We start from the raw sequence: 22785 nt of genomic DNA on the forward strand, positions 1-22785 counted from the left end.
AGGCTGGTTGGTATCTAAGGACTGTGGTGTAGCAATAAACACCTTGCCCTCCATCTCTCTGACGGTGTGGAGCCACAGCAGTCTGTCAGCTGCCTTCGGGTATTATCATAACAGTTGAACTTCTGGGGTAAAATAAGTTAGAAAGCTAAGAAACAAGTTAAAAGGTACTATGCGTTGGTGGAGGAAAAGTTGAAGATGCAAAACAGGTGCCTTTGTTGTGATAATGTTCATATCACTATTGTAAGTAGTACCCTGGAAAACAACCATCAAAGCCCTGTGCGATACTGATACACAGCCAAATCCTATGGAATGTCCTACTCCCCTTCCATCTGGTGGTATGCTCATATTTTAATGCATACTAGCACTTTACATATACAGTACAGTGCCTTCAGAAAGTATTCATACCCATTGACTTACTCTACACTTTGGTGTGTTACAGCCTGAATTAAAAATGGATTCAATTAGATATTTTTTCTCACCCATCTACACACAGTACCCCATAATGACAAAGTGAAAACATGTTTAGACATTTTTGCACATTTATTGAAAATTAAATACAGCAATATCTAATTTACTTAAGTAATCACACCCCTGAGTCAATACATGTAACAATCAACTTAGCGATTATAGCTGTGGGTATTTCTGGGTAGGTCTCTAAGAGCTTTGCACACCTGGATTGTACAATATTTGCACATTATTATTTTAAGAATTCTTCAAGCTCTGTCAAGTTGGTTGTTGATCATTGCTAGACAGCCATTTTTAAGTCTTGCCATAGATTGTCAAGATGATTTAAGTCAAAACTGTAACTAGGCCCTTCAGGAACATTCAATGTCGTCTTGGTAACCAATTCCAGTGTATATTTGGCCTTGTGTTTTATGTTATTGTCCTGCTGAAAGGTGAATGTATCTCCCAGTGTCTAGGATTTTGCCTGTACTTAGTTCTATTCCGTTTCTTTTTATACCAAAAAACTCCCTAGTTCTTGCCGATGGCAAGCATACCCACAACAATTATGCACCCACCACCATGCTTGAAAATTCAGGACAAAAAGTGAATTTCTTTGCAACATTTTTGCCAGTTTTACTTTAGTGCCTTTTTGCAAACAGGATGCATATTTTGGAATATTTGTATTCTGTACAGGCTTCCTTCTTTTCACTCTGTCATTTAGGTTAGTATTGTGGAGTAACTACAATGTTGTTGATCCATCCTCAGCTTTATCCTATCACAGCCATTAAACTCTGTAACCATTTTAAAGTCACCATTGGCCTCATGGTGAAATCCCTGAGCGGTTTTCTTCCTCTCCAGCAACTGAGTTAGGAAGGACGCCTGTATCTTTGTAGTGACTGGGTGTATTGATGCACCATCCAAAGTGTAATGAATAATTTTACCATACTCAAAGGGATATACAATGTCTGCCTTTTTTTTTTGTACTCATCTACCAATAAGTGCCCTTCTTTGCGAGGCATTGGAAAAGCTCCCTGGTCTTTGTGGTTGAATCTGTGTTTGAAATTCACTGCTCGACTGAGGGACCTTACAGATAATTGTATGCGTCGGGTACAGAGATGAGGTAGTCATTAAAAAATCATGGTAAATCCTATTATTGCACACAGAGTGAGTCCATGCAACTTACTATGCGACTCGTTAAGCAGATGTTTACTCCTGAACTTGCCATAACAAAGGGGTTTAATACTTATTGACTCAAGACATTTAAACTTTTCTTTTTTTATTAATTTGTAATAATTTCTAAAAACATAATTCCACTTTGACATTATGGGGTATTGTGTGTAGGTCAGTGACACAACATCTCAATTTAATCCATTTTAAATTCAGGCTGTAACACAACAAAATGTGAAAAAAGTCAACAGGTGTGAATACTTTCTGAAGGCACTGTATTTAATGTTACATGGTAACCAATCAATTTCCCCAGCTAATTAATCAAGTACAACTATATTCAACACAGAGATAGCTGCATTCATACACACACATTTCATTCAATATTGATATGGATGGTGTCAGTGGTGTAGTGCTATTTATTTTAGGTGAGGGAGAACAAAAAATAAATGAAATGACTCAATCAACGTTTTTACTGACAGATTAAATATCATTATAAAATAGGTGCATAAAATGCATCCTCCAATTGCAACGTCTAACTATGCCCACACATCTTCTGTGTTCTATTTTTAACATCTTAAATGTTCTATTTTGAATACCCTCAAACACCAAAATAGGCCATTATCAGTTTCAATCACGAATGACAATTCTTCACGTTTTACTGGTGAAATGTCCAAACTGTATGCAAACTAATAGCCTTTTTTTGTAGGCCTATTTTGTTTCAATCAAAGCATAGCCTGCAGTGCGCGCTGTTGAGTGTTGGCCTCATGACGAAATAAATGTGATTATCCAGCTTCAGATAAGACATGACTGAGGTGTTTTTGGTGTAACATATTATAGGCCTACTATGCTACAGTACACCTGTATGCTATTATATCCGGGTTTGTTATGTAAAATACTAATTAATCATGATGTGATCTTGTGAGACATTGATTCAGCTTTGCTCTAACTTTACTAAACGAGCACTATTGTGAGAAGTGATAATCTTCTATTTGTAATAATGATAGTAAGTGATTAGTAGGACTATTAGGTGGAGGCAACATCTTGATGAGGGTTATTTTAAGCGATTTGAGCGCCCTTCGAATCGTGGTGCTGAAAGGACAGCACCATAATCAAGTGGTCACATATCGTTCTGGGTTCCACTGCGCAAGAGGGGGTCCGTGGAATTGTATGAACATCAAGGCAGACGTGGTGAATTTGGATGCTAGATCTCATTGGTGGGATCAGTTTGTCTGCATACGCTATAGAGGCGGTACGTTTCTGTAAGATAAGCACTCGGACAGTAGCACGAGTTCAAGTGCCCCAAGTCCATAACAAACTGTTTTGAGGACATCCGTTTTAGCAACCCCTGGTAGAGTTTTCTGTCTGTGGCTGTTCTTGTTATGACGGATTAGGCCCGCTCAAAGCGGTCAAGCCTCCGACTGACAGGCCTCTGCACACACGCCTACTGTTATTCATCATTCTCGCCACCGCCAGAGAGAGAGAAGACAGGGAAGAAACCACAATGTACCTACCTATAGGCTGCTATAGCCTACATATGTATTTTGTTTGTCATTCTATAATTTTCATGGAATTTTAGTGGTAATTAAATAGAATTTATTTAGAATTTATCAGAATACATTTTCCATGCAGCTCTGTGTAATCTCAAATTGAAAAAAGTGAGGGGCCTCGCGCTATGCAGCACTACATCCCTGGAGGATGGATGAGGTGATTTGCCTCCCAACCACAGGGGTGCATCTCTTACTTATGCCCCCTAACACCGGGAGAACCCCCTACTAAGATCAAAGGTTCCACACGGGTGTACACACTCCCTTTAAAAGAGATTAGAAAGGTGCAGGGTTAGGAATATATCTGTTCATATGAATATCTGGCCTGAGGGGGAGCAAGAGTAAGTGTATATGGTGAGGTTACAAATAAGGCTGCAATGTGTGGCTTTGTGCGCACACACACACTCACACACATTCAAACACTCACTTGTGCAGGCACTCATTGTCAGGGAAAGGGTAGGCTATAGTACACAGAACAATGGGAATGTGTAACCCACACATAGAGATGGATGAGTATATGGGCAACATTATTGTAACATGAAAACGAGAGTACAGCAAGTTAGAATTTGGCCCAAAGAGCTACAAGAAATGTGAGGTTATTTTCCATCATGTCGCGGCAAGAACAGCTTCTCTGACAGTGTGCAGATGTAATCCAACTTGAAACACAAAGGGTCTGTGGGGGAGATATTTCTTTAGATTAATCTCATAGCAGCAGTCTAAAGGATGCATTTGTGCGCATATCCACCATTGTGGTTCATAGATAAAGACCCATGATGGCTGAATACTTGCTACACTACAGTAACCTCTGGAAGCATCTAGACAGTGTATGTATCCTGCTGCCTCCCCAGGGTCTCTCCAGTGTTCAGGTATAGATAATCACAGTCTAAGAGCTCAGAGGAGAGGAGAACAGCTCAGTGCATTGACCTATATTCATCTGCTCTGCTCTGCTCTGCTCCTCTCTCCCCCTAAGCACTGCTACTGTGGACTCAATGTTCCAGCACTAAAGAGAGAAGAGACAGACCACACACACACACACACACACACACACACACACACACACACACACACACACACACACACACACACACACACACACACACACACACACACACACACACACAGAGAGAGAGAGAGAGAAATCCAGCCACATATACACACAGAATAGGGCATACTGAAGCACAAGGCAGAAATGAATGAATACACACACACACGTATGCACACACGCAAGCATGTATGCACACACCCACACACACCCATATTCCTTCAGCTACAAGGTTTGTGCCACACATCATGTGTGTATGTCCATGCCCACATGAAAAAATACTACCGTTTACTATGGAATACTACAGTACTTACTATAGAATTCTATAATTATCTGTAGTATACTGTAGAATACTATACTACACACTGTAGTAATCCTTGATCATGTGTGATACTTACTATAGAATGTTGTAGTATACTATAGCAAATACCGCTAAAAACACTGTAGTAAATACTACAGTAATGTAAGCAAAAACACTACAGTCCGCAAAAACACTACACTTTTTTGGAATTATAGTAAATACTACAGTATTAATTTGCGTATACCCTGCCCATTCCCCTCCCCCATATCGCAATTTTTGCCACCCATAATTGTTTCCTATCCGTTCAGACCCCAGTCCTACAGGCAGTAGCTGTGTGTGGGTAAAATCCCTGGGGAAGACAAGCACCCCCCAAAAAACATATTACAACCTATGTGTTGTGATAATTGTGTTGTTTTCTCTATAACCTGTTAATTCATATGCCTTGCGACCGTGATATATAGGCCTAAAGGCCGAGACAATAAGAAGACACAGTGGCAGAATAAATTCAACCACACCTTTGTTTTATCACAAACCGGATAGCAACCTCTGTCCAGTGAAGTCCACAAAGCATACTGCATGTACAGTGACAGTTACATGACCTACAGCATGGTCAAGCAAGTTCATGTTTCCGACATGTTCGAACCACTAAACAACTATTGATTTAGAACCACAGAGAGTTACTGCAAGTCGCAAAGAAAACAGGATCTGCGTCCACTATTCCAGCACCATTTCAACTTCAACATTTCAACATCATCAAATCACCTCTGCTTAGTATAATAGAGTGACAACTAAAATATACTAAAAACTATTTAGTCCAATCAACGTCAGCTAAATATGATGTGGCTGTCCATGGTTCTGATTTCTGGGTGCGCATGTGCGTGTTCGTCCAAGTAGAAAAACATGTTGACTCACCCTACTTGTAGAGAAACGCTAATGCCATCCTCCTCTCTTTCATGTTGACGAAACGGTCTATCACTCTGTCATACAATACACTCTTTTATTTTTTGTTGTCCTAAGCTACCTGGCTGAAATGTTTTCTTGCTAGCCTAACATCCATTCATGGGCAACGTTAGCTAGTTAACATTAGCTTTCTACATCTACAGTGGGGAAAAAAAGTATTTAGTCAGCCACCAATTGTGCAAGTTCTCCCACTTAAAAAGATGAGAGAGGCCTGTAATTTTCATCATAGGTACACGTCAACTATGACAGACAAATTGAGAATTTTTTTTCCAGAAAATCACATTGTAGGATTTTTAATGAATTTATTTTCAAATTATGGTGGAAAATAAGTATTTGGTCACCTACAAACAAGCAAGATTTCTGGCTCTCACAGACCTGTAACTTCTTCTTTAAGAGGCTCCTCTGTCCTCCACTCGTTACCTGTATTAATGGCACCTGTTTGAACTTGTTATCAGCATAAAAGACACCTGTCCACAACATCAAATAGTCACACTCCAAACTCCACTATGGCCAAGACCAAAGAGCTGTCAAAGGACACCAGAAACAAAATTGTAGACCTGCACCAGGCTGGGAAGACTGAATCTGCAATAGGTAAGCAGCTTGGTTTGAAGAAATCAACTGTGGGAGCAATTATTAGGAAATGGAAGACATACAAGACCACTGATAATCTCCCTCGATCTGGGGCTCCACGCAAGATCTCACCCTGTGGGGTCAAAATGATCACAAGAACGGTGAGCAAAAATCCCAGAACCACACGGGGGGACCTAGTGAATGACCTGCAGAGAGCTGGGACCAAAGTAACAAAGCCTACCATCAGTAACACACTACGCCGCCAGGGACTCAAATCCTGCAGTGCCAGACGTGTCCCCCTGCTTAAGCCAGTACATGTCCAGGCCCGTCTGAAGTTTGTTAGAGTGCATTTGGATGATCCAGAAGAGGATTGGGAGAATGTCATATGGTCAGATGAAACCAAAATATAACTTTTTGGTAAAAACTCAACTCGTCGTGTTTGGAGGACAAAGAATGCTGAGTTGCATCCAAAGAACACCATACCTACTTTGAAGCATGGGGGTGGAAACATCATGCTTTGGGGCTGTTTTTCTGCAAAGGGACCAGGACGACTGATCCGTGTAAAGGAAAGAATGAATGGGGCCATGTATCTTGAGAATTTGAGTGAAAACCTCCTTCCATCAGCAAGGGCATTGAATATGAAACGTGGCTGGGTCTTTCAGCATGACAATGATCCCAAACACACCGCCCGGGCAACGAAGGAGTGGCTTCGTAAGAAGCATTTCAAGGTCCTGGAGTGGCCTAGCCAGTCTCCAGATCTCAACCCCATAGGAAATCTTTGGAGGGAGTTGAAAGTCTGTGTTGCCCAGCGACAGCCCCAAAACATCACTGCTCTAGAGGAGATCTGCATGGAGGAATGGGCCAAAATACCAGCAACAGTGTGTGAAAACCTTGTGAAGACTTACAGAAAACGTTTGACCTGTGTCATTGCCAACAAAGGGTATATAACAAAGTACTGAGAAACTTTTGTTATTGACCAAATACTTATTTTCCACCATAATTTGCAAATAAATTCATTAAAAATCCTACAATGTGATTTTCTGGATTTTTTTTCTCATTTTGTCTGTTATAGTTGACGTGTACCCATGATGAAAATTACAGGCCTCTCTCATCTTTTCAAGTGGGAGAACTTGCACAATTGGTGGCTGACTAAATACTTTTTTCCCCCACTGTAGCTACATATTGAACTTCCATCCTCTCAGGCCAGGGGCACAACGATGCATGAATTAATGGATCAGAATTGCCGTTATAAACATTGGCCAGTACGGAGAATTAAGTAAAACCACAAGTCCAAATCCCTATCTCCATCCATGGCTAATTTAGGAAAGGGCCAATTTTAGCTAGCTGGCTAGCTAGCCACCGGAGGACAACAACACTACGAGATGCAACAATTCAAGTTTTTCTGTCAATGACATATGCTCTCAATGGGATTTGATAGGAGTGACGCCAAATCCAAGCTGTCTCCCATTGACACTTTTTTTTGGCAAGGGAAGCCAGCGAGCATCTGGCCTCCCTTGCATCTGGCCTCCCCTTCAATGCTATGGGCGGCAACAATGTCATACTCGTTTGGACCAGACAGCATCAGATAGATGGCCTACACGTAGAGAGACAGAGAGGCGCTGTTTTGCTCGCTCGGATGCTTTCTCCTGTGAGATACATTAAGCCTCTTGCGAATTGAAGGACATTTATGAAACACAGAGAGACGAAAAATAATTTTTATTTGTAATTTTTTTAATGGTTATTTTTTGGGGGAAGCCTGGCTTCCATGAATACATGCCACTGCCTACAGGTTATGGTACACTTGGTATTTTAGTATTTCTCCAGTAGGTTTCCTGAAGGAGAAAGCCTCCACTTCTATGTCAAAGATAATAAAATAATAAATTATAGCAAATACTACAGTAATGTCTGCAAACACACTACAGTAAATACTACAGTATACCACAATCTGTAATAACACTACATTAATTACTCTAGTATATGCTACAGTTTTCTTTTACTACAGTATTTATACTATAGTTACTATAAATACTATGTCCCATTTGGCTCAGTTGGTAGAGCATGGTGCTTGCAATGCCAAGGTTGTCGATTCGATTCCCATGGGGAAAATGAATGCACTCACTACTGTAAGTTGCTCTGGATAAGCACATCTGCTAAATTACTAAAATGAACAGTCTGCATAAATACTACAGTATACTACAATCTGCAAAAACACTACATGAATTGCTATAGTATATACTACAGTTTTCTTTTACTATAGTTAACTGTGAGTACTACAATATACTCCAGGAAATACTCAAGTTCAGGCTACAATTATGTCATCTACTCCATTTCACTCAGTACAATACCTACTGCCATGAAATCTTGGAAATCTGCTCAAAATTATTAATGTGGGGCCAGAGTGTGCGTGTATGCATACGCTTGAAAATATGCATGTGTGTGTGTGTGTGCTCGTGTGTGTGCTCGTGTGTGTGTCTAACATAAGCTGGGATTCACAAGGCCCCCTGGCCAAGAATAGCCTCTCCTATTTGGGAAAGCAGAAGTGATGTTGTTATGCTGGATAACTGTCGGATGGGGGGAGAGAGAGAGAGAGAGAGAGAGAGAGGGAGGGGTTAGGAGGGAGAGAGAGAGAGAGAGAGAGAGAGAGCAAAATGGAGAGAAAGCAAGAGAGAGGAGAGGCAGAGACAAGGAAAAAATATATATCAATATACAGCAACATAGAGAGAGAGAGTAAGAAGAGAAAGGGATACGCAACAAGAGAGAAAGAGAGAGAGTGAGGGAGATGGAGAAAGTGAGAGAGAGTCAGAGACAGAGAGACAGAGAGTGTAAGACGAAGAGAGAAGGGAGAGATGGAGAGAGAGGAGAGGGTATAGGTTACATAACAGCGTCTAGACACCAATAACAGTTCAAAGGGCTTGTTGGAGGCAGAGTTAATTAGCTAGCTTGATTGCTTGAGAACTGCTCTCTGCATAAATCCAGGAGAGGTTGATTATCTCCTCCTAATTCTTCTCTTTCATCTTCCCCTCTTTCCTGAAGCTTCTCGATCCTAAGCCACATTGTGTGTGTGAGTGTGTGTATGCGTGCATGCATGTGTGTGTGTGTGTTTATTTCCAGATAGGATTTACATGCTAATGGCATTTCTTTCGGGGTGACAAACCTCTTCATGAAAACAGCCGACTGTGGTTGGTTAGGATTCACATGAACTATTCTAAAAGCAGGAACCTGGACACCTTGTAGCTCTGTAGGACCAGGTCTGGTGACCACTGTGGTAAGCTGTTGATACTGAGTGTCTAGCTACAGTTATTCTGAAACTCTCTCTCACGGCTGAGGGAAGCAGCTGTTGCCCCTGACAACCTGTCTCTGGGCTCTGATAGGATGTGGAGCTGTGGCTGTGGAGCTGTCCATGATGCTGAACGATCTATCATCTTCTAACAATCTACTCCTCTGACTATCATTGTTATGCCATACATATACAGATACAGACCTGAATCAGGCTAGCATAGCAAATGTGTTCCATTCACTGCTGGTCCGTATTCACAAAGTGTTTCAGAGTAAGGAGTACTGATCAAGGTTCAGTTTTGCCTTTAAGACAATAATGAAAATGATTATATGGACAGGGTGGACCTGATCCTATATCAATCCTACTCTGAGACTCTTTGTGAATAAATACAAGCCCTGGATTGCATAGTATTGTGTGGTGGGGGTGCACACAGAACAGAGACAATTAGGGTTTGTTTTATGATCATAATAAAATGCCAGTTCATCCACAGAGACCACTAATGACCGCAGTGTGGTGATTTCTTTATAATGAATATGTACAATTGAAAGAGAGACTATAGAGAGAGGTATAAGACATAGTGTACTGTATGTTCGGCCATATTTCTTTCAACAAACAAAAACAGCACAGCGGGCGGTAACACACGCATGCACACACACACTGAGCAGAAAGAGAAGTCTGCTGTAAGTGAAACTAGGGCAGAAAATCGACTGCTGGTTAGGGGCCAAGAACAGTAGAGACACTATTATAAGCTAATGTGGTGGACTGTGTTAGAGAACATTTACATAGTTACACCCTTGCCTCCTGACAACACACGCACGCACACACACACTCTTCACAGGAATACTAAAGCCAGGGTAGAATGAGAAAGAATAAGAATAAGATATGCAGATAGAACATGGAGGGGATAGAGACAGAAACGAAAGCTCATGTAATAAGAGAGAAATGAGAGAGAGAACGAGTGAGAGATAGGGAAAATAAAATATAAGTACCTCCACGACACTCACTGTCAGCTGGTTTCACTTGGATGGGACGAGTCATCTGCAGAGAGAGAGAGAGAGCAGGGTGAGAGGAGAAAGAAAGAAAGAAAGAAAGAAAGAAAGAAAGAAAGAAAGAAAGAAAGAAAGAAAGAAAGAAAGAAAGAAAGAAAGAAAGAAAGAAAGAAAGAAAGAAAGAAAGAAAGAAAAACAGACAGACAGACAGACAGACAGACAGACAGACAGACAGACAGACAGACAGACAGACAGACAGACAGACAGACAGACAGACAGACAGACAGACAGACAGACAGACAGAAAGAAAGAAAGAAAGAAAGAAAGAAAGAAAGAGGTGGTTAATCTCATCAATCATAATTTTTTATCATCCTTTCTGTATTTTTCTCTCCATTCCTCCACTAGATTGATAGGGACCAACCATTACCCCAATATAAACCTCTCCACCTAACGTATCTCAGATTCATACATATGGAACTGAGCATGGAGAAAATGTTGACGTAGTAAAATGTAGGAGGACCCCAGGCAATGAAGGTTTCCCTGTAGAACATGTGGTGTTTGTTCTTTCACACTGTTAAATCACACACAACCATGTTCCTCTTCCTAGTTATAGTCACAGGGAGTCAAGTAGGGTTAGGTGTGTTGTACATACTCATACAGAAAACTGTCAGGTTTCTGAAAGAGCTGGTTGTGTGAGGAGAGAACCCTGTCTGCTGACCGAGAGAGAGAGTGTGTGTGTGTGTCTGTGTCTGTGTGTGGGCGAGAGCTTGTGTGTGCATGAAAAAGCACTTGTGCGCATGTCTGTGTGTGTGTTGGCATAAGAATGACACGGCTGTCACAAGATATTCTCCAGTCAGGCATCGCTGCCATAAGAACATGCCAAGCCGTGATATGCAGAGAAAGCTCTGAACCGAGGCAAAAGTAGGGCCTTATATAGTCGGTTAAATTTTTTGCCAGGTTCCTTAAAACTTTCCCCCCAAATTCGTTTTCTCCACTTTGTTTTTCCAGGTTTCAGTTTTTCCCATTTTCCAGGGTTTTTTTGCCCTCAAAATCACACTTTATTAATAGAAAAACAACACAATTGGATGTTCTAAGTCCACAACAATGCTAAAACCACATCAGGAGATCACTTTCTAGTCCTGGCAAAAATTTCGATTTTTGCCAGCCAGAGACCATTGTTTGGTTAGTAATGTTTCTGTACTGCTCATGTGATTGCAGAGTTTGCAAAACAAATGGCCACTGGATTGATGCAAATAATCATGATATCATTTTGCCAGGTAGGCATAGGCTACTTTGTGTAACATTTAATTGAGCAGGTGTTAGGGAAAGCCTTTCCATCTACCAGAAGACGGTTGTCATTACAAGAGCATAATCGCTAACGGCTACACAAAGTGATAGACAAACTCGCACACACAGATAGGGGCATTCCTGTACCATTATCTCTTCAGAAAGTTGAAGGTAAATACGAATCACTAATGCATTTTGTTCATGTCTTATGATAATTTTGGGCAAATTAATGCATTTTCTAATAAGTTCAATACTTTTAGTTGATTTCCTACTAAGTTCAATAAAAAAATTAAAAAATTGAATTCTGTTTTAATGTCTGGATTCATTGATTCCGGCCGCGTTCTCCGCAACGTGGATTTTATAGGGCCCTACAAATGGAAACAGCACCTTAATTGGGGAGGACGGGCTCATGGTAATGGCTGGAGTGGAATAGGTGGAATGATATCAAATACATCAAACACATTCCATTTACTCCTTTCCAGCCATTATTATGAGCCATCCTCCCCTCAGCAGCCTCGACAGGTAGACACACACACACATCACACACATTACACTATAAAGACACACAGCACAGCCCTTAGATACCAACTAGCCTCAGGTTACGATACACACATGAACATACACACAAACACACACATGAACGCACACACACACACACACACACACACTTTGTATTGTCTTCTGTGTGTTGACTCCCAAAAAGAGTAGCTGTTGCTAACTAAAACAAATGGGAAACCATGCAAATAAAGAAATGTGGAATTCAAAATATTTCCAGTAACTTTGCCTGTTTGTGTCTTTGATGATATATCCCTGTACACATAGCTCTCCCTGAGTTGTTTGTCTGCTCTGCATCCCAGGCTGCATGTATTAGCAGTGTGTTTAACTGGGAGCAGTCTATTGCAAACACAGTTGTTGTGAGGCTGATCTGCAGCCCTTTGGGGTCCTAATATTTCTGATTTAACTTTGTTAAATAATAGATGACTGCTGATTCTTCCAGGGAAGGGTCTGTTGCTGCTGCCGGACTTCGGGGAGCGTTCTCCTAGTGAGATAAAACGCTCTCACAGAAAGAAATAGAGTACATTAATACACAAGCTCTCTGAGGAAGAGTAAACATGCCTGTGTGTAAGTGTGTACAACTACGACGTCTTCATGTGTTCTTGGAAAGCAAGAAGAATTCTCTCTCTATTGGAAAACCTGGCCTATATTAATAACGTTTTACATCTCGGAAAGCACTGTAGCAATTAAAACCAATATAGACAGGCAGTGTAGACAGGCAATATACTGTAGTTGGACACAGTCAAAGAGAGAAAAAATGATGAGAAAGAGAGAGGGATGAGAAAGAGAGGGGAGTGAGAGAGAAAGAGTTAGAGAGATGAGAGAAACAGAGAAGAGGGCAAAACATGTGAGATAATGTGAGACTCAGCAGCGACAGCGAAGGTCATGGCCATCAACCTGAGGGAAGAGCAGCTCTGTCACATCACACACACACACACACACACACACACACACACACACACACACACACAAACATATCTGGAGCAAAACATGAGTAATGTATTTGACTTGAGACTGGTGAACTCCCCTGCAGTTTGGACATACAGTTTCAGTCAAAAGTTTGGACACCTACTCATTCAAGGGTTTTTCATAATTTTTTACAATGTTTTACATTGTAGACCAGGGTTCTTCAATTCCGGTCCTGGAGGGCCGAAACACTTCTGTTTTTTATTTCTACTGGTAGTTAATTGCACTCACCTGGTGTCCCAGGTCTGAATTAGCCCCTGATTAGAAGGAGAGGATGAAAAACAGAGGTGTTTCGGCCCTCCAGGACCGGAATTGAAGAACCCTGTTGTAGACTAATAGTGAAGACATCAAAACTATGAAATAACACATATGGAATCATGTAGTAACCAAAAAAATATATTTTCTATTTGAGAGCCACCCTTTGCTCTTGGCATTCTCTCAACCAGCTTCACCTGGAATACTTTCCCAACAGTCTTGAAGGCGTTCCCACATATGCTGAGCACTTGTTGGCTGCTTTTCCTTCACTCTGCGGTCCGACTCATCCATCTCAATTGGGTTGAGGTCGGGGGATTGTGGAGGCCATCTGATGGAGCACTCCATCACTCTCCTTCTTAATAAAATAGCTCTTACACAGGCTGGAGGTGTGTTGGGTCATTGTCCTGTTGAAAAACAAATTATAGTCCCACTAAGCCCAAACCAGATGGGATGGCGTATCGCTGCAGAATGCTGTGGTAGCCATGCTGGTTAAGTGTGCCTTGAATTCTATATAAATAACCGACAGTGTCACTAGCAAAGCACCCCCACCCATAACACCTCCTCATCCATGCTTTACGGTGGGATCTACACATGCAGAGATCATCCGTTCACCCACACCACATCTCACAAAGAATAGGCGGTTTGAACTGAAAGTCTCCAATTTGGACTACAGACCAAAGGACACATTTCCACTGATCTAATGTCCATTGCTCGTGTTTCTTTGCCCAAGCAGGTCTCTTCTTCTTATTGCTGTCCTTTAGTAGGGGTTTCTTTGCAGCAATTTGACCATGAAGGCCTGATTCACACAGTCCCCTCTGAACAGTTGATGTTGAGCTGTGTCTGTGACTTGAACTCTGTGAAGCATTTATTTGGGCTGCAATTTCTGAGGCTGGTAATTCTAATGAACTTATCCTCTGCAGCAGAGGTAACTCTGGGTCTTCTATTCCTGTGGCGGTCCTCATGAGAGCCAGTTTGGCTTGATTGTTTTTGCGACTGCACTTGAAGAAACCTTAAAGGTTCTTGATGTTTTTCGTATTGACTGATCTTCATGTCTTAAAGTAATGATGGACTGTCATTTCTCTTTGCTTATTTGAGCTGTTCTTGCCATAATATGGACTTGGTCTTTTACCAAATAGGGCTATCTTCTGTATACCCCCCCACCTTGTCACAACACAACTGATTGGCTCAAATGCATTAAGAAGGAAATAGATTCCACAAATTAACTTTTAACAAGGCACACCTGTTCATTGAAATGCATTACAGGTGACTACCTCATGAGGCTGGTTGAGAGAATGCCAAGAGTGTGCAAAGGGTGGATATTTGAAGAATCTCTCTAAAATATGTTTTGATTTGTTTAACACTTTTCTGGCTACTACATGATTCCATATGTGTCTTCACTATTATTCTACAATGTAAAAAATAGTAAAAATAAAGAAAAACCCTTGAAGGAGTAGGTGTGTCCAAACTTTGACTGGTAGTGTACATATCCAATGTTGTGCACTTATCATGAGTTTACTGTGCTGTAAAAGTGTAGAGTAACAGAGAGGGATTCTGAGGTAGAACCCATTAACACACACACACACACACACACACACACACACACAGTATATCCATGTGTCATCACCTGTGTCTTTTGATAATGATTCCGTCAGAGTAAGGATCACCATGTGGAACAACACTATGTCGTGTCTAATCTGTTTCCATGGACTGCATTAATGAGAACACAAGTTGCAAGGGGAGCGTAAATCACAATGGCACCACTCATGGGGCTCTACTATAGCCTAGTGGCCTGGCTCAGGTTGTGAATCCATCAATGTGAGGCAGAAATGTCACGAGCCAGTCCATAATAGATTGTAAACATTGTATCAACAATACACAAGCATTCGGTAAGACACAGACATAGAATTTCTGGTGGCACATTGTTAAAATGAATCTGTGTGTACTGTGTGTGTGTGTTTGTGCAAAACCTTTCCGCTGTTTTGAATAGGCTCTTTGAAATGATACCTCCCCTCGTTTATCTATGCCATAAAAGACTAATCGATTCATAAAAACTTCCCATGCCCTTTCAATCGTCACACTAAACACTTGTTTTAATGGCAGTCTGTCTGTCTAACCTACACCCCACCAAATCTATTATTAAGCCAAATTAATTTTGCATTACAACATCGCAGATGAATAATAGATCAGAAGTGAGGGATAAGAGAGAGAGGGGAGGGAGAGAGAGAGAGAGAGAGAGGAGGGCGAGACATGCAGAGACATGCAGCTGCACAGCGCAAGCAGCCAATTATTTCTGATGAAGCTGTCACTCCTCCAGGAAAAGGAGAGAAGGATGAGAAAGAAAGAGAGGGATGTGAGAGGAAGGGAAACGGCAATTAGAGACGAGTGAAAACCTCCTCTGCGCGTGCACACACACACACACACACACACACACACACACACACGACAGAGAGAGCTAGGATTTGAGAGAAAGAGTGGGGTGAGAAATAACTAGATACACCATTGGAGGGAGGGAGAGAGATAGTGAGAGAGAGAAAGAGATAGAGAGAAAGATATAGTAAGACAGAAAGAGAGAGGAAGAGACCGGGAGAGAGCGAGAGACAGGGGGAGGGAAAGAGAGAGCGACAGGGGGAGAGGAGAGTGGCTTTAATATGGGTTAGTGGGCGTGAGAAGAGCAAGCTGTTATTGTCCATTTCACGCTGCGTTGGGGGTTTGGCCCTGTTGTAGTACTTGATACAATCCATTTGAACTTCCCATCTTGTATGTAGGCTATGTGTCTGAAACTCAGTGAGTGAGTGAGTCGGAGAATCCCAAACCACCCCCTTGCCCCTACCAACTCGCTCGGAGTGCCCTCCGTTGTCAAGTGTTTCTGACGAAACTCCGAAGGTGACTTCCAGAGACGGGCGATGGGATCAGCAAACCCATCAACTTCGGGACACACTCCTGACTTGAATGATTCAATTCATGTTCCACTTTTAAATAATAAAACAAGCATGGAATTCAATTGAACAAATCCCCCTGTAGTTTTACAAGATATAAACCTCAGTAACAGTTAGACATTTAATTTGGGAGATATTTTATCTGTTACATGTGTCAAGTCTCGAAATCAGACATAAATAAATGCACGTGGAATAAAATAAGGTACGCCTCTCCATTCTTTTGTATCAAATTGTGCAAACTCCTAACATATCGCAGTGCGTGTCGGGATAGCACCTCTGCCATTTGCACAAGTGTCCCAAAGTGGCTAAGTGGCTATTAGCCCCTACACCCGCATTAATTTTCACTCCCTGTGCTTTGGGACACTTGTGCAAATGGCAGAGGCGGGTGTGAATGGAAATGGAGGGCCGAGGGCAAGGGGCAGTCTCTCTGTCTCCTTCCTTTGCTTCTCCCCCTCCTTCCCTCCCTCTCCCTCCCTCTCTCTCTCTCTCTCTCTCTCTCTTTCGCTCTCTCTCACTATGGATCGATTTTGGTGCCAAAATAAATTGTATTTGAATTCCAAAATTTAGAATTTGTATTAGGATATAGAATTTGAATGTTTAATTTTTTAATCTGTAATGCACAATTCTAATCACTTAAATCATAAATTAAACTTGTATTTCATGATATGAAACTGAATTGAATAAATATTGCATTCAGTTTTAAAATTATATTCCAAATTCAATATTTGTATATTCAGTTTCAATATGGTAGATAATGCATTCATTGTCTGTGTATCAAGTTTACAAACTATAATTTCAAGTTCATCAAAGTTTCATATATTCAACTTCTCAGATGCGTTCAGATTCAGTTTTCAAATTCAGTTCTCTAAATTCAAATTCAAAACCAGAGACAAAATCCTGGTACTTTGCCAGCCAGTAAAGGTAGAGGAGAACAGAGAGAATCAAACTCTCTCTGTGGTAAACAGAAGCTTATGGTGGTTTCTGAATCCAATGTGGCATGCTGAATATATTTTCCCATTTAATTAGAGTGCAACAGAGGTGGTTTGGTGATCCATGCATGTGATGAGCAATGTTGCCTGAGACCTGATGATGTGTTAATTTGACTGACTGGGGTTCTAACCCAGGTCTCCTGTGCGCTAGACATGATACTCATCACGCGAGCGTGGTCACCAAACGACCTGTGTTACACTTTACCCACATTTGACCTCCTTGAAGAGATTTATCCAAGTCAGAGGACCAATGCCTAGGCTTTAGTTCAGCAGGCTAACATAGGGGTGGAAGGTAGCCTAGCGGTTAAGAGAGTTGGACCAGTAACTGAAGGGTCGCTGGTTCGACTCGACGACTAAATGAAACATCTGTCGATGTGCCCTTGAGCAAGGCACTTAACCCTAATTGCTCCTGTAAGTTGCACTGGATAATAGTGTCTGCTAAAGGACAACTTTTTTTAACAAAAATGAATGGTCTTAACTCAATCAGTCATGTTACCTTTATATAATTTCTTGGAACTGAGGGCTTTTACAGTTGTGGCTAGATGGAGTACAGCTACAGACAGAAGTGACTTTACGTAGCAGGTTAGGAGAACTAACGTAGCAGGTTAGCAGAACTAACCCAGCAGGTTAGGATAAATAACATAGCAGGTTAGGAGAATTATGTTAAGGTTAGGAAAAGAGTTAGGCTTAGCTAAAATGCTACAGTTGTCCCTGATGTGACAACTACATGGAGCTGTACTCCATCTAGCCCCAACCGTAGAAGCCATCAGTATCACAACACCGGAGACTTGAAACTAACACATGTTTAACATAAACTAAGACAGGTTCCTCATCACATAAGCATGGATCACCAAACCACACTCTTTTGATGAGTAACCTTGCTGTATCTTGAAAACTATTGGTGTAGCAGATGGATATCTGTGAAACTCACTCCTCAGCCTGAAGTGTTGCCCCTTGCACAATTGAAGAAGTCCTTTTTTATTAGCACGATGGGTTGGAATGCTTCGGGAGTGTGGTCACGTGTGTTTTTAAGGCAGAAGTCCTTAATTCTGGGGTTGCTGTGAAGAAAGTTTGGGGGGTGACAACATGTCGAACTTATCCCTATGCTTTAGCTAAGTGGGCTAACACAGTCTTGTGACATGTAGGGGACCTGGTTCAAACCCAGTCAGTCACAAGAGCAAGATTAAATATGTAGTGGAAAGGCTATCCTAAGAAGGGCTATGACAGCGCTATTCAACTATATTCTTATGGATGCCAAATTCCGTTTTCTTTGTGACACTCCCATCTAACGTGTCCTTAGCGGGCTGTGATTTATTAGGGGAACGGAAGACACGTCCATGTTCCAGAGAGTCTTAGCTTTCAGGAATAATAACTTATAGCCAAAATGGTTCAAATGATAAAGCCAAATGAATAGGAAGAAAATATATTCAACATGCCACATTGGCTTCAGAAACTGCTAGAAGCTTATGTTTACCACAGAGAGAGTTTGACTCTATCTGTTCTCCTCTACCTTTCCTGGCTGGAACTGTACCAGGATGTTGTCTCTGGTTTTGAATCTGAATTTAGAGAACTGAAATTGAAAACTTCATCTGAATGCATCTGAGAAGTTGAATACAGTGGGGGAAAAAAGTATTTAGTCAGCCACCAATTGTGCAAGTTCTCCCACTGAGTTTGGAGCGATTTCAGTGCCAACAGAACTTGCATTAGGATTTGGAATTTGAATTTAATATTTTTTAAATTGTAATGCACAAATGTAATCACTTAATTCATAAATTGAACTTGTATTTCATGATTTCAAACTGAATTGAATGAATATTACATTCAGTTTTACAATGACATTTCAATTTAATTGAATATTCAAAGTCAATATTTATATATTCAGTTTCAATATGGTAGATATTTAATTCATGTCTGTTTATCAAGTTTACAAACTATCATTTCAAGTTTATCAAAGTTTTATATACAGTGGGGAAAAAAAGTATTTAGTCAGCCACCAATTGTGCAAGTTCTCCCACTTAAAAAGATGAGAGAGGCCTGTACTTTTCATCATAGGTACACGTCAACTATGACAGACAAATTGAGATTTCTTTTCCAGAAAATCACATTGTAGGATTTTTTATTAATTTATTTGCAAATTATGGTGGAAAATAAGTATTTGGTCAATAACAAAAGTTTCTCAATACTTTGTTATATACCCTTTGTTGGCAATGACAAAGGTCAAACGTTTTCTGTAAGTCTTCACAAGGTTTTCACACACTGTTGCTGGTATTTTGGCCCATTCCTCCATGCAGATCTCCTCTAGAGCAGTGATGTTTTGGGGCTGTCGCTGGGCAACACAGACTTTCAACTCCCTCCAAAGATTTTCTATGGGGTTGAGATCTGGAGACTGGCTAGGCCACTCCAGGACCTTGAAATGCTTCTTACGAAGCCACTCCTTCGTTGCCCGGGCGGTGTGTTTGAGATCATTGTCATGCTGAAAGGCCCGTTTCATCTTCAATGCCCATTCTGATGGAAGGAGGTTTTCACTCAAAATCTCACGATACATGGCCCCATTCATTCTTTCCTTTACACGGATCAGTCGTCCTGGTCCCTTTGCAGAAAAACAGCCCCAAAGCATGATGTTTCCACCCCCATGCTTCACAGTAGGTATGGTGTTCTTTGGATGCAACTCAGCATTCTTTGTCCTCCAAACACGACGAGTTGAGTTTTTACCAAAAAGTTATATTTTGGCTTCATCTGACCATATGACATTCTCCCAATCCTCTTCTGGATCATCCAAATGCACTCTAGCAAACTTCAGACGGGCCTGGACATGTACTGGCTTAAGCAGGGGGACACGTCTGGCACTGCAGGATTTGAGTCCCTGGTGGCGTAGTGTGTTACTGATGGTAGGCTTTGTTACTTTGGTCCCAGCTCTCTGCAGGTCATTCACTAGGTCCCCCCGTGTGGTTCTGGGATTTTTGCTCACCGTTCTTGTGATCATTTTGACCCCACGGGGTGAGATCTTGCGTGGAGCCCCAGATCGAGGGAGATGATCAGTGGTCTTGTATGTCTTCCATTTCCTAATAATTGCTCCCACAGTTGATTTCTTCAAACCAAGCTGCTTACCTATTGCAGATTCAGTCTTCCCAGCCTGGTGCAGGTCTACAATTTTGTTTCTGTTGTCCTTTGACAGCTCTTTGGCCTTGGCCATAGTGGAGTTTGGAGTGTGACTGTTTGAGGTTGTGGACAGGTGTCTTTTATACTGATAACAAGTTCAAACAGGTGCCATTAATACAGGTAACGAGTGGAGGACAGAGGAGCCTTTTAAAGAAGAAGTTACAGGTCTGTGAGAGCCAGAAATCTTGCTTGTTTGTAGGTGACCAAATACTTATTTTCCACCATAATTTGCAAATAAATTCATAAAAAATCCTACAATGTGATTTTCTGGATTTTTTCTCTCAATTTTTCTGTCATAGTTGACGTGTACCTATGATGAAAATTACAGGCCTCTCTCATCTTTTTAAGTGGGAGAACTTGCACAATTGGTGGCTGACTAAATACTTTTTTCCCCACTGTATATAAAACTTTGATAAACTTGAAATGATAGTTTGTAAACTTGATAAACAAATATGAATTAAATATCTACCATATTGAAACTGAATATATAAATATTGACTTTGAATATTCAATTAAATTGAAATGTCATTGTAAAACTGAATGTAATATTCATTCAATTCAGTTTGAAATCATGAAATACAAGTTCAATTTATGAATTAAGTGATTACATTTGTGCATTACAAATTAAAAAATATTAAATTCAAATTCTATATCCTAATGCAAGTTCTGTTGGCACTGAAATCGCTCCAAACTCTCTCTCTTTCTCTGGGTAGTGGGCTGGAAAGAAGAGGAGCAGAATTAGATTATTTTATGTAACAGTATGCTGCACTCTACACTGCTGCCACTTGGCATTGACCTACAACGAATGCAGACAAACACACACACAAAAACTCAAGGCACATACACTGGGGAGAACAAGTATTTGACACACTGCCGATTTTGCAGGTTTTCCTACTTACAAAGCATGTAGAGGTCTGTAATTTTTTATTATAGGTACACTTCAACTGTAAGAGACGGAATCTAAAACAAAAATCCAGAAAATCACATTGTATGATTTTTAAGTAATTAATTTGCATTTTATTGCATGACATAAGTATTTGATCACCTACCAAACAGTAAGAATTCCGGCTCTCACCGACCTGTTAGTTTTTCTTTAAGAAGCCCTCCTGTTCTCCACTCATTACCTGTATTAACTGCACCTGTTTGAACTCGTACCTGTATAAAAGACACCTGTCCACACACTCAATCAAACAGACTCCAACCTCTCCACAATGGCCAAGACCAGAGAGCTGTGTAAGGACATCAGGGATAAAATTGTAGACCTGCACAAGGCTGGGATGGGCTACAGGACAATAGGCAAGCAGCTTGGTGAGAAGGCAACAACTGTTGGCGCAATTATTAGAAAATGGAAGAAGTTCAAGATGACGGTCAATCACCCTCGGTCTGGGGCTCCATGCAAGATCTCACCTTGTGGGGCATCAATGATCATGAGGAAGGTGAGGGATCAGCCCAGAACTACATGGCAGGACCTGGTCAATGACCTGAAGAGAGCTGGGACCACAGTCTCAAAGAAAACCATTAGTAACACACTACGCATTCATGGATTAAAATCCTGCAGCGCACGCAAGGTCCCCCTGCTCAAGCCAGCGCATGTCCAGGCCTGTCTGAAGTTTGCCAATGACCATCTGGATGATCCAGAGGAGTAATGGGAGAAGGTCATGTGGTCTGATGAGACAAAAATAGAGCTTTTTGGTCTAAACTCCACTCGCCGTGTTTGGAGGAAGAAGAACGATGAGTACAACCCCAAGAACACGATCCCAACCGTGAAGCATGGAGGTGGAAACATCATTCTTTGGGGATGCTTTTCTGCAAAGGGGACAGGACGACTGCACCGTATTGAGGGGAGGATGGATGGGGCCATGTATCGCGAGATCTTGGCCAACAACCTCCTTCCGTCAGTAAGAGCATTGAAGATGGGTCGTGGCTGGGTCTTCCAGCATGACAACGACCCGAAACACACAGCCAGGGCAACTAAGGAGTGGCTCCGTAAGAAGCATCTCAAGGTCCTGGAGTGGCCTAGCCAGTCTCCAGACCTGAACCCAATAGAAAATCTTTGGAGGGAGCTGAAAGTCCGTATTGCCCAGCGACAGCCCCGAAACCTGAAGGATCTGGAGAAGGTCTGTATGGAGGAGTGGGCCAAAATCCCTGCTGCAGTGTGTGCAAACCTGGTCAAGACCTACAGGAAACGTATGATCTCTGTAATTGCAAACAAAGGTTTCTGTACCAAATATAAAGTTCTGCTTTTCTGATGTATCAAATACTTATGTCATGCAATAAAATGCAAATTAATTACTTAAAAATCATACAATGTGATTTTCTGGATTTTTGTTTTAGATTCCGTCTC

General features: G+C 41.3%; 1 protein-coding gene across 1 annotated transcript in view; it reads right to left on the reverse strand.

Moving 5' to 3' along the window:
- Nucleotides 1-22785, reverse strand: part of LOC311146613 (CUGBP Elav-like family member 5) — a gene marked incomplete at both ends in the record, with an annotated part of 44445 nt that overhangs the window by 20027 nt on the left and 1633 nt on the right. The window contains one exon of the mRNA XM_084183143.1: nt 10295-10343. Coding sequence (XP_084039269.1) covers nt 10295-10343 — 49 coding nt within the window. The remainder of the gene's footprint in view (nt 1-10294; nt 10344-22785) is intronic.

This window comes from Coregonus lavaretus (genome assembly GCF_964263955.1).
Source record: "Coregonus lavaretus genome assembly, chromosome: 19".
In the NCBI taxonomy this organism is placed as follows: Eukaryota; Metazoa; Chordata; class Actinopteri; order Salmoniformes; family Salmonidae; genus Coregonus; species Coregonus lavaretus.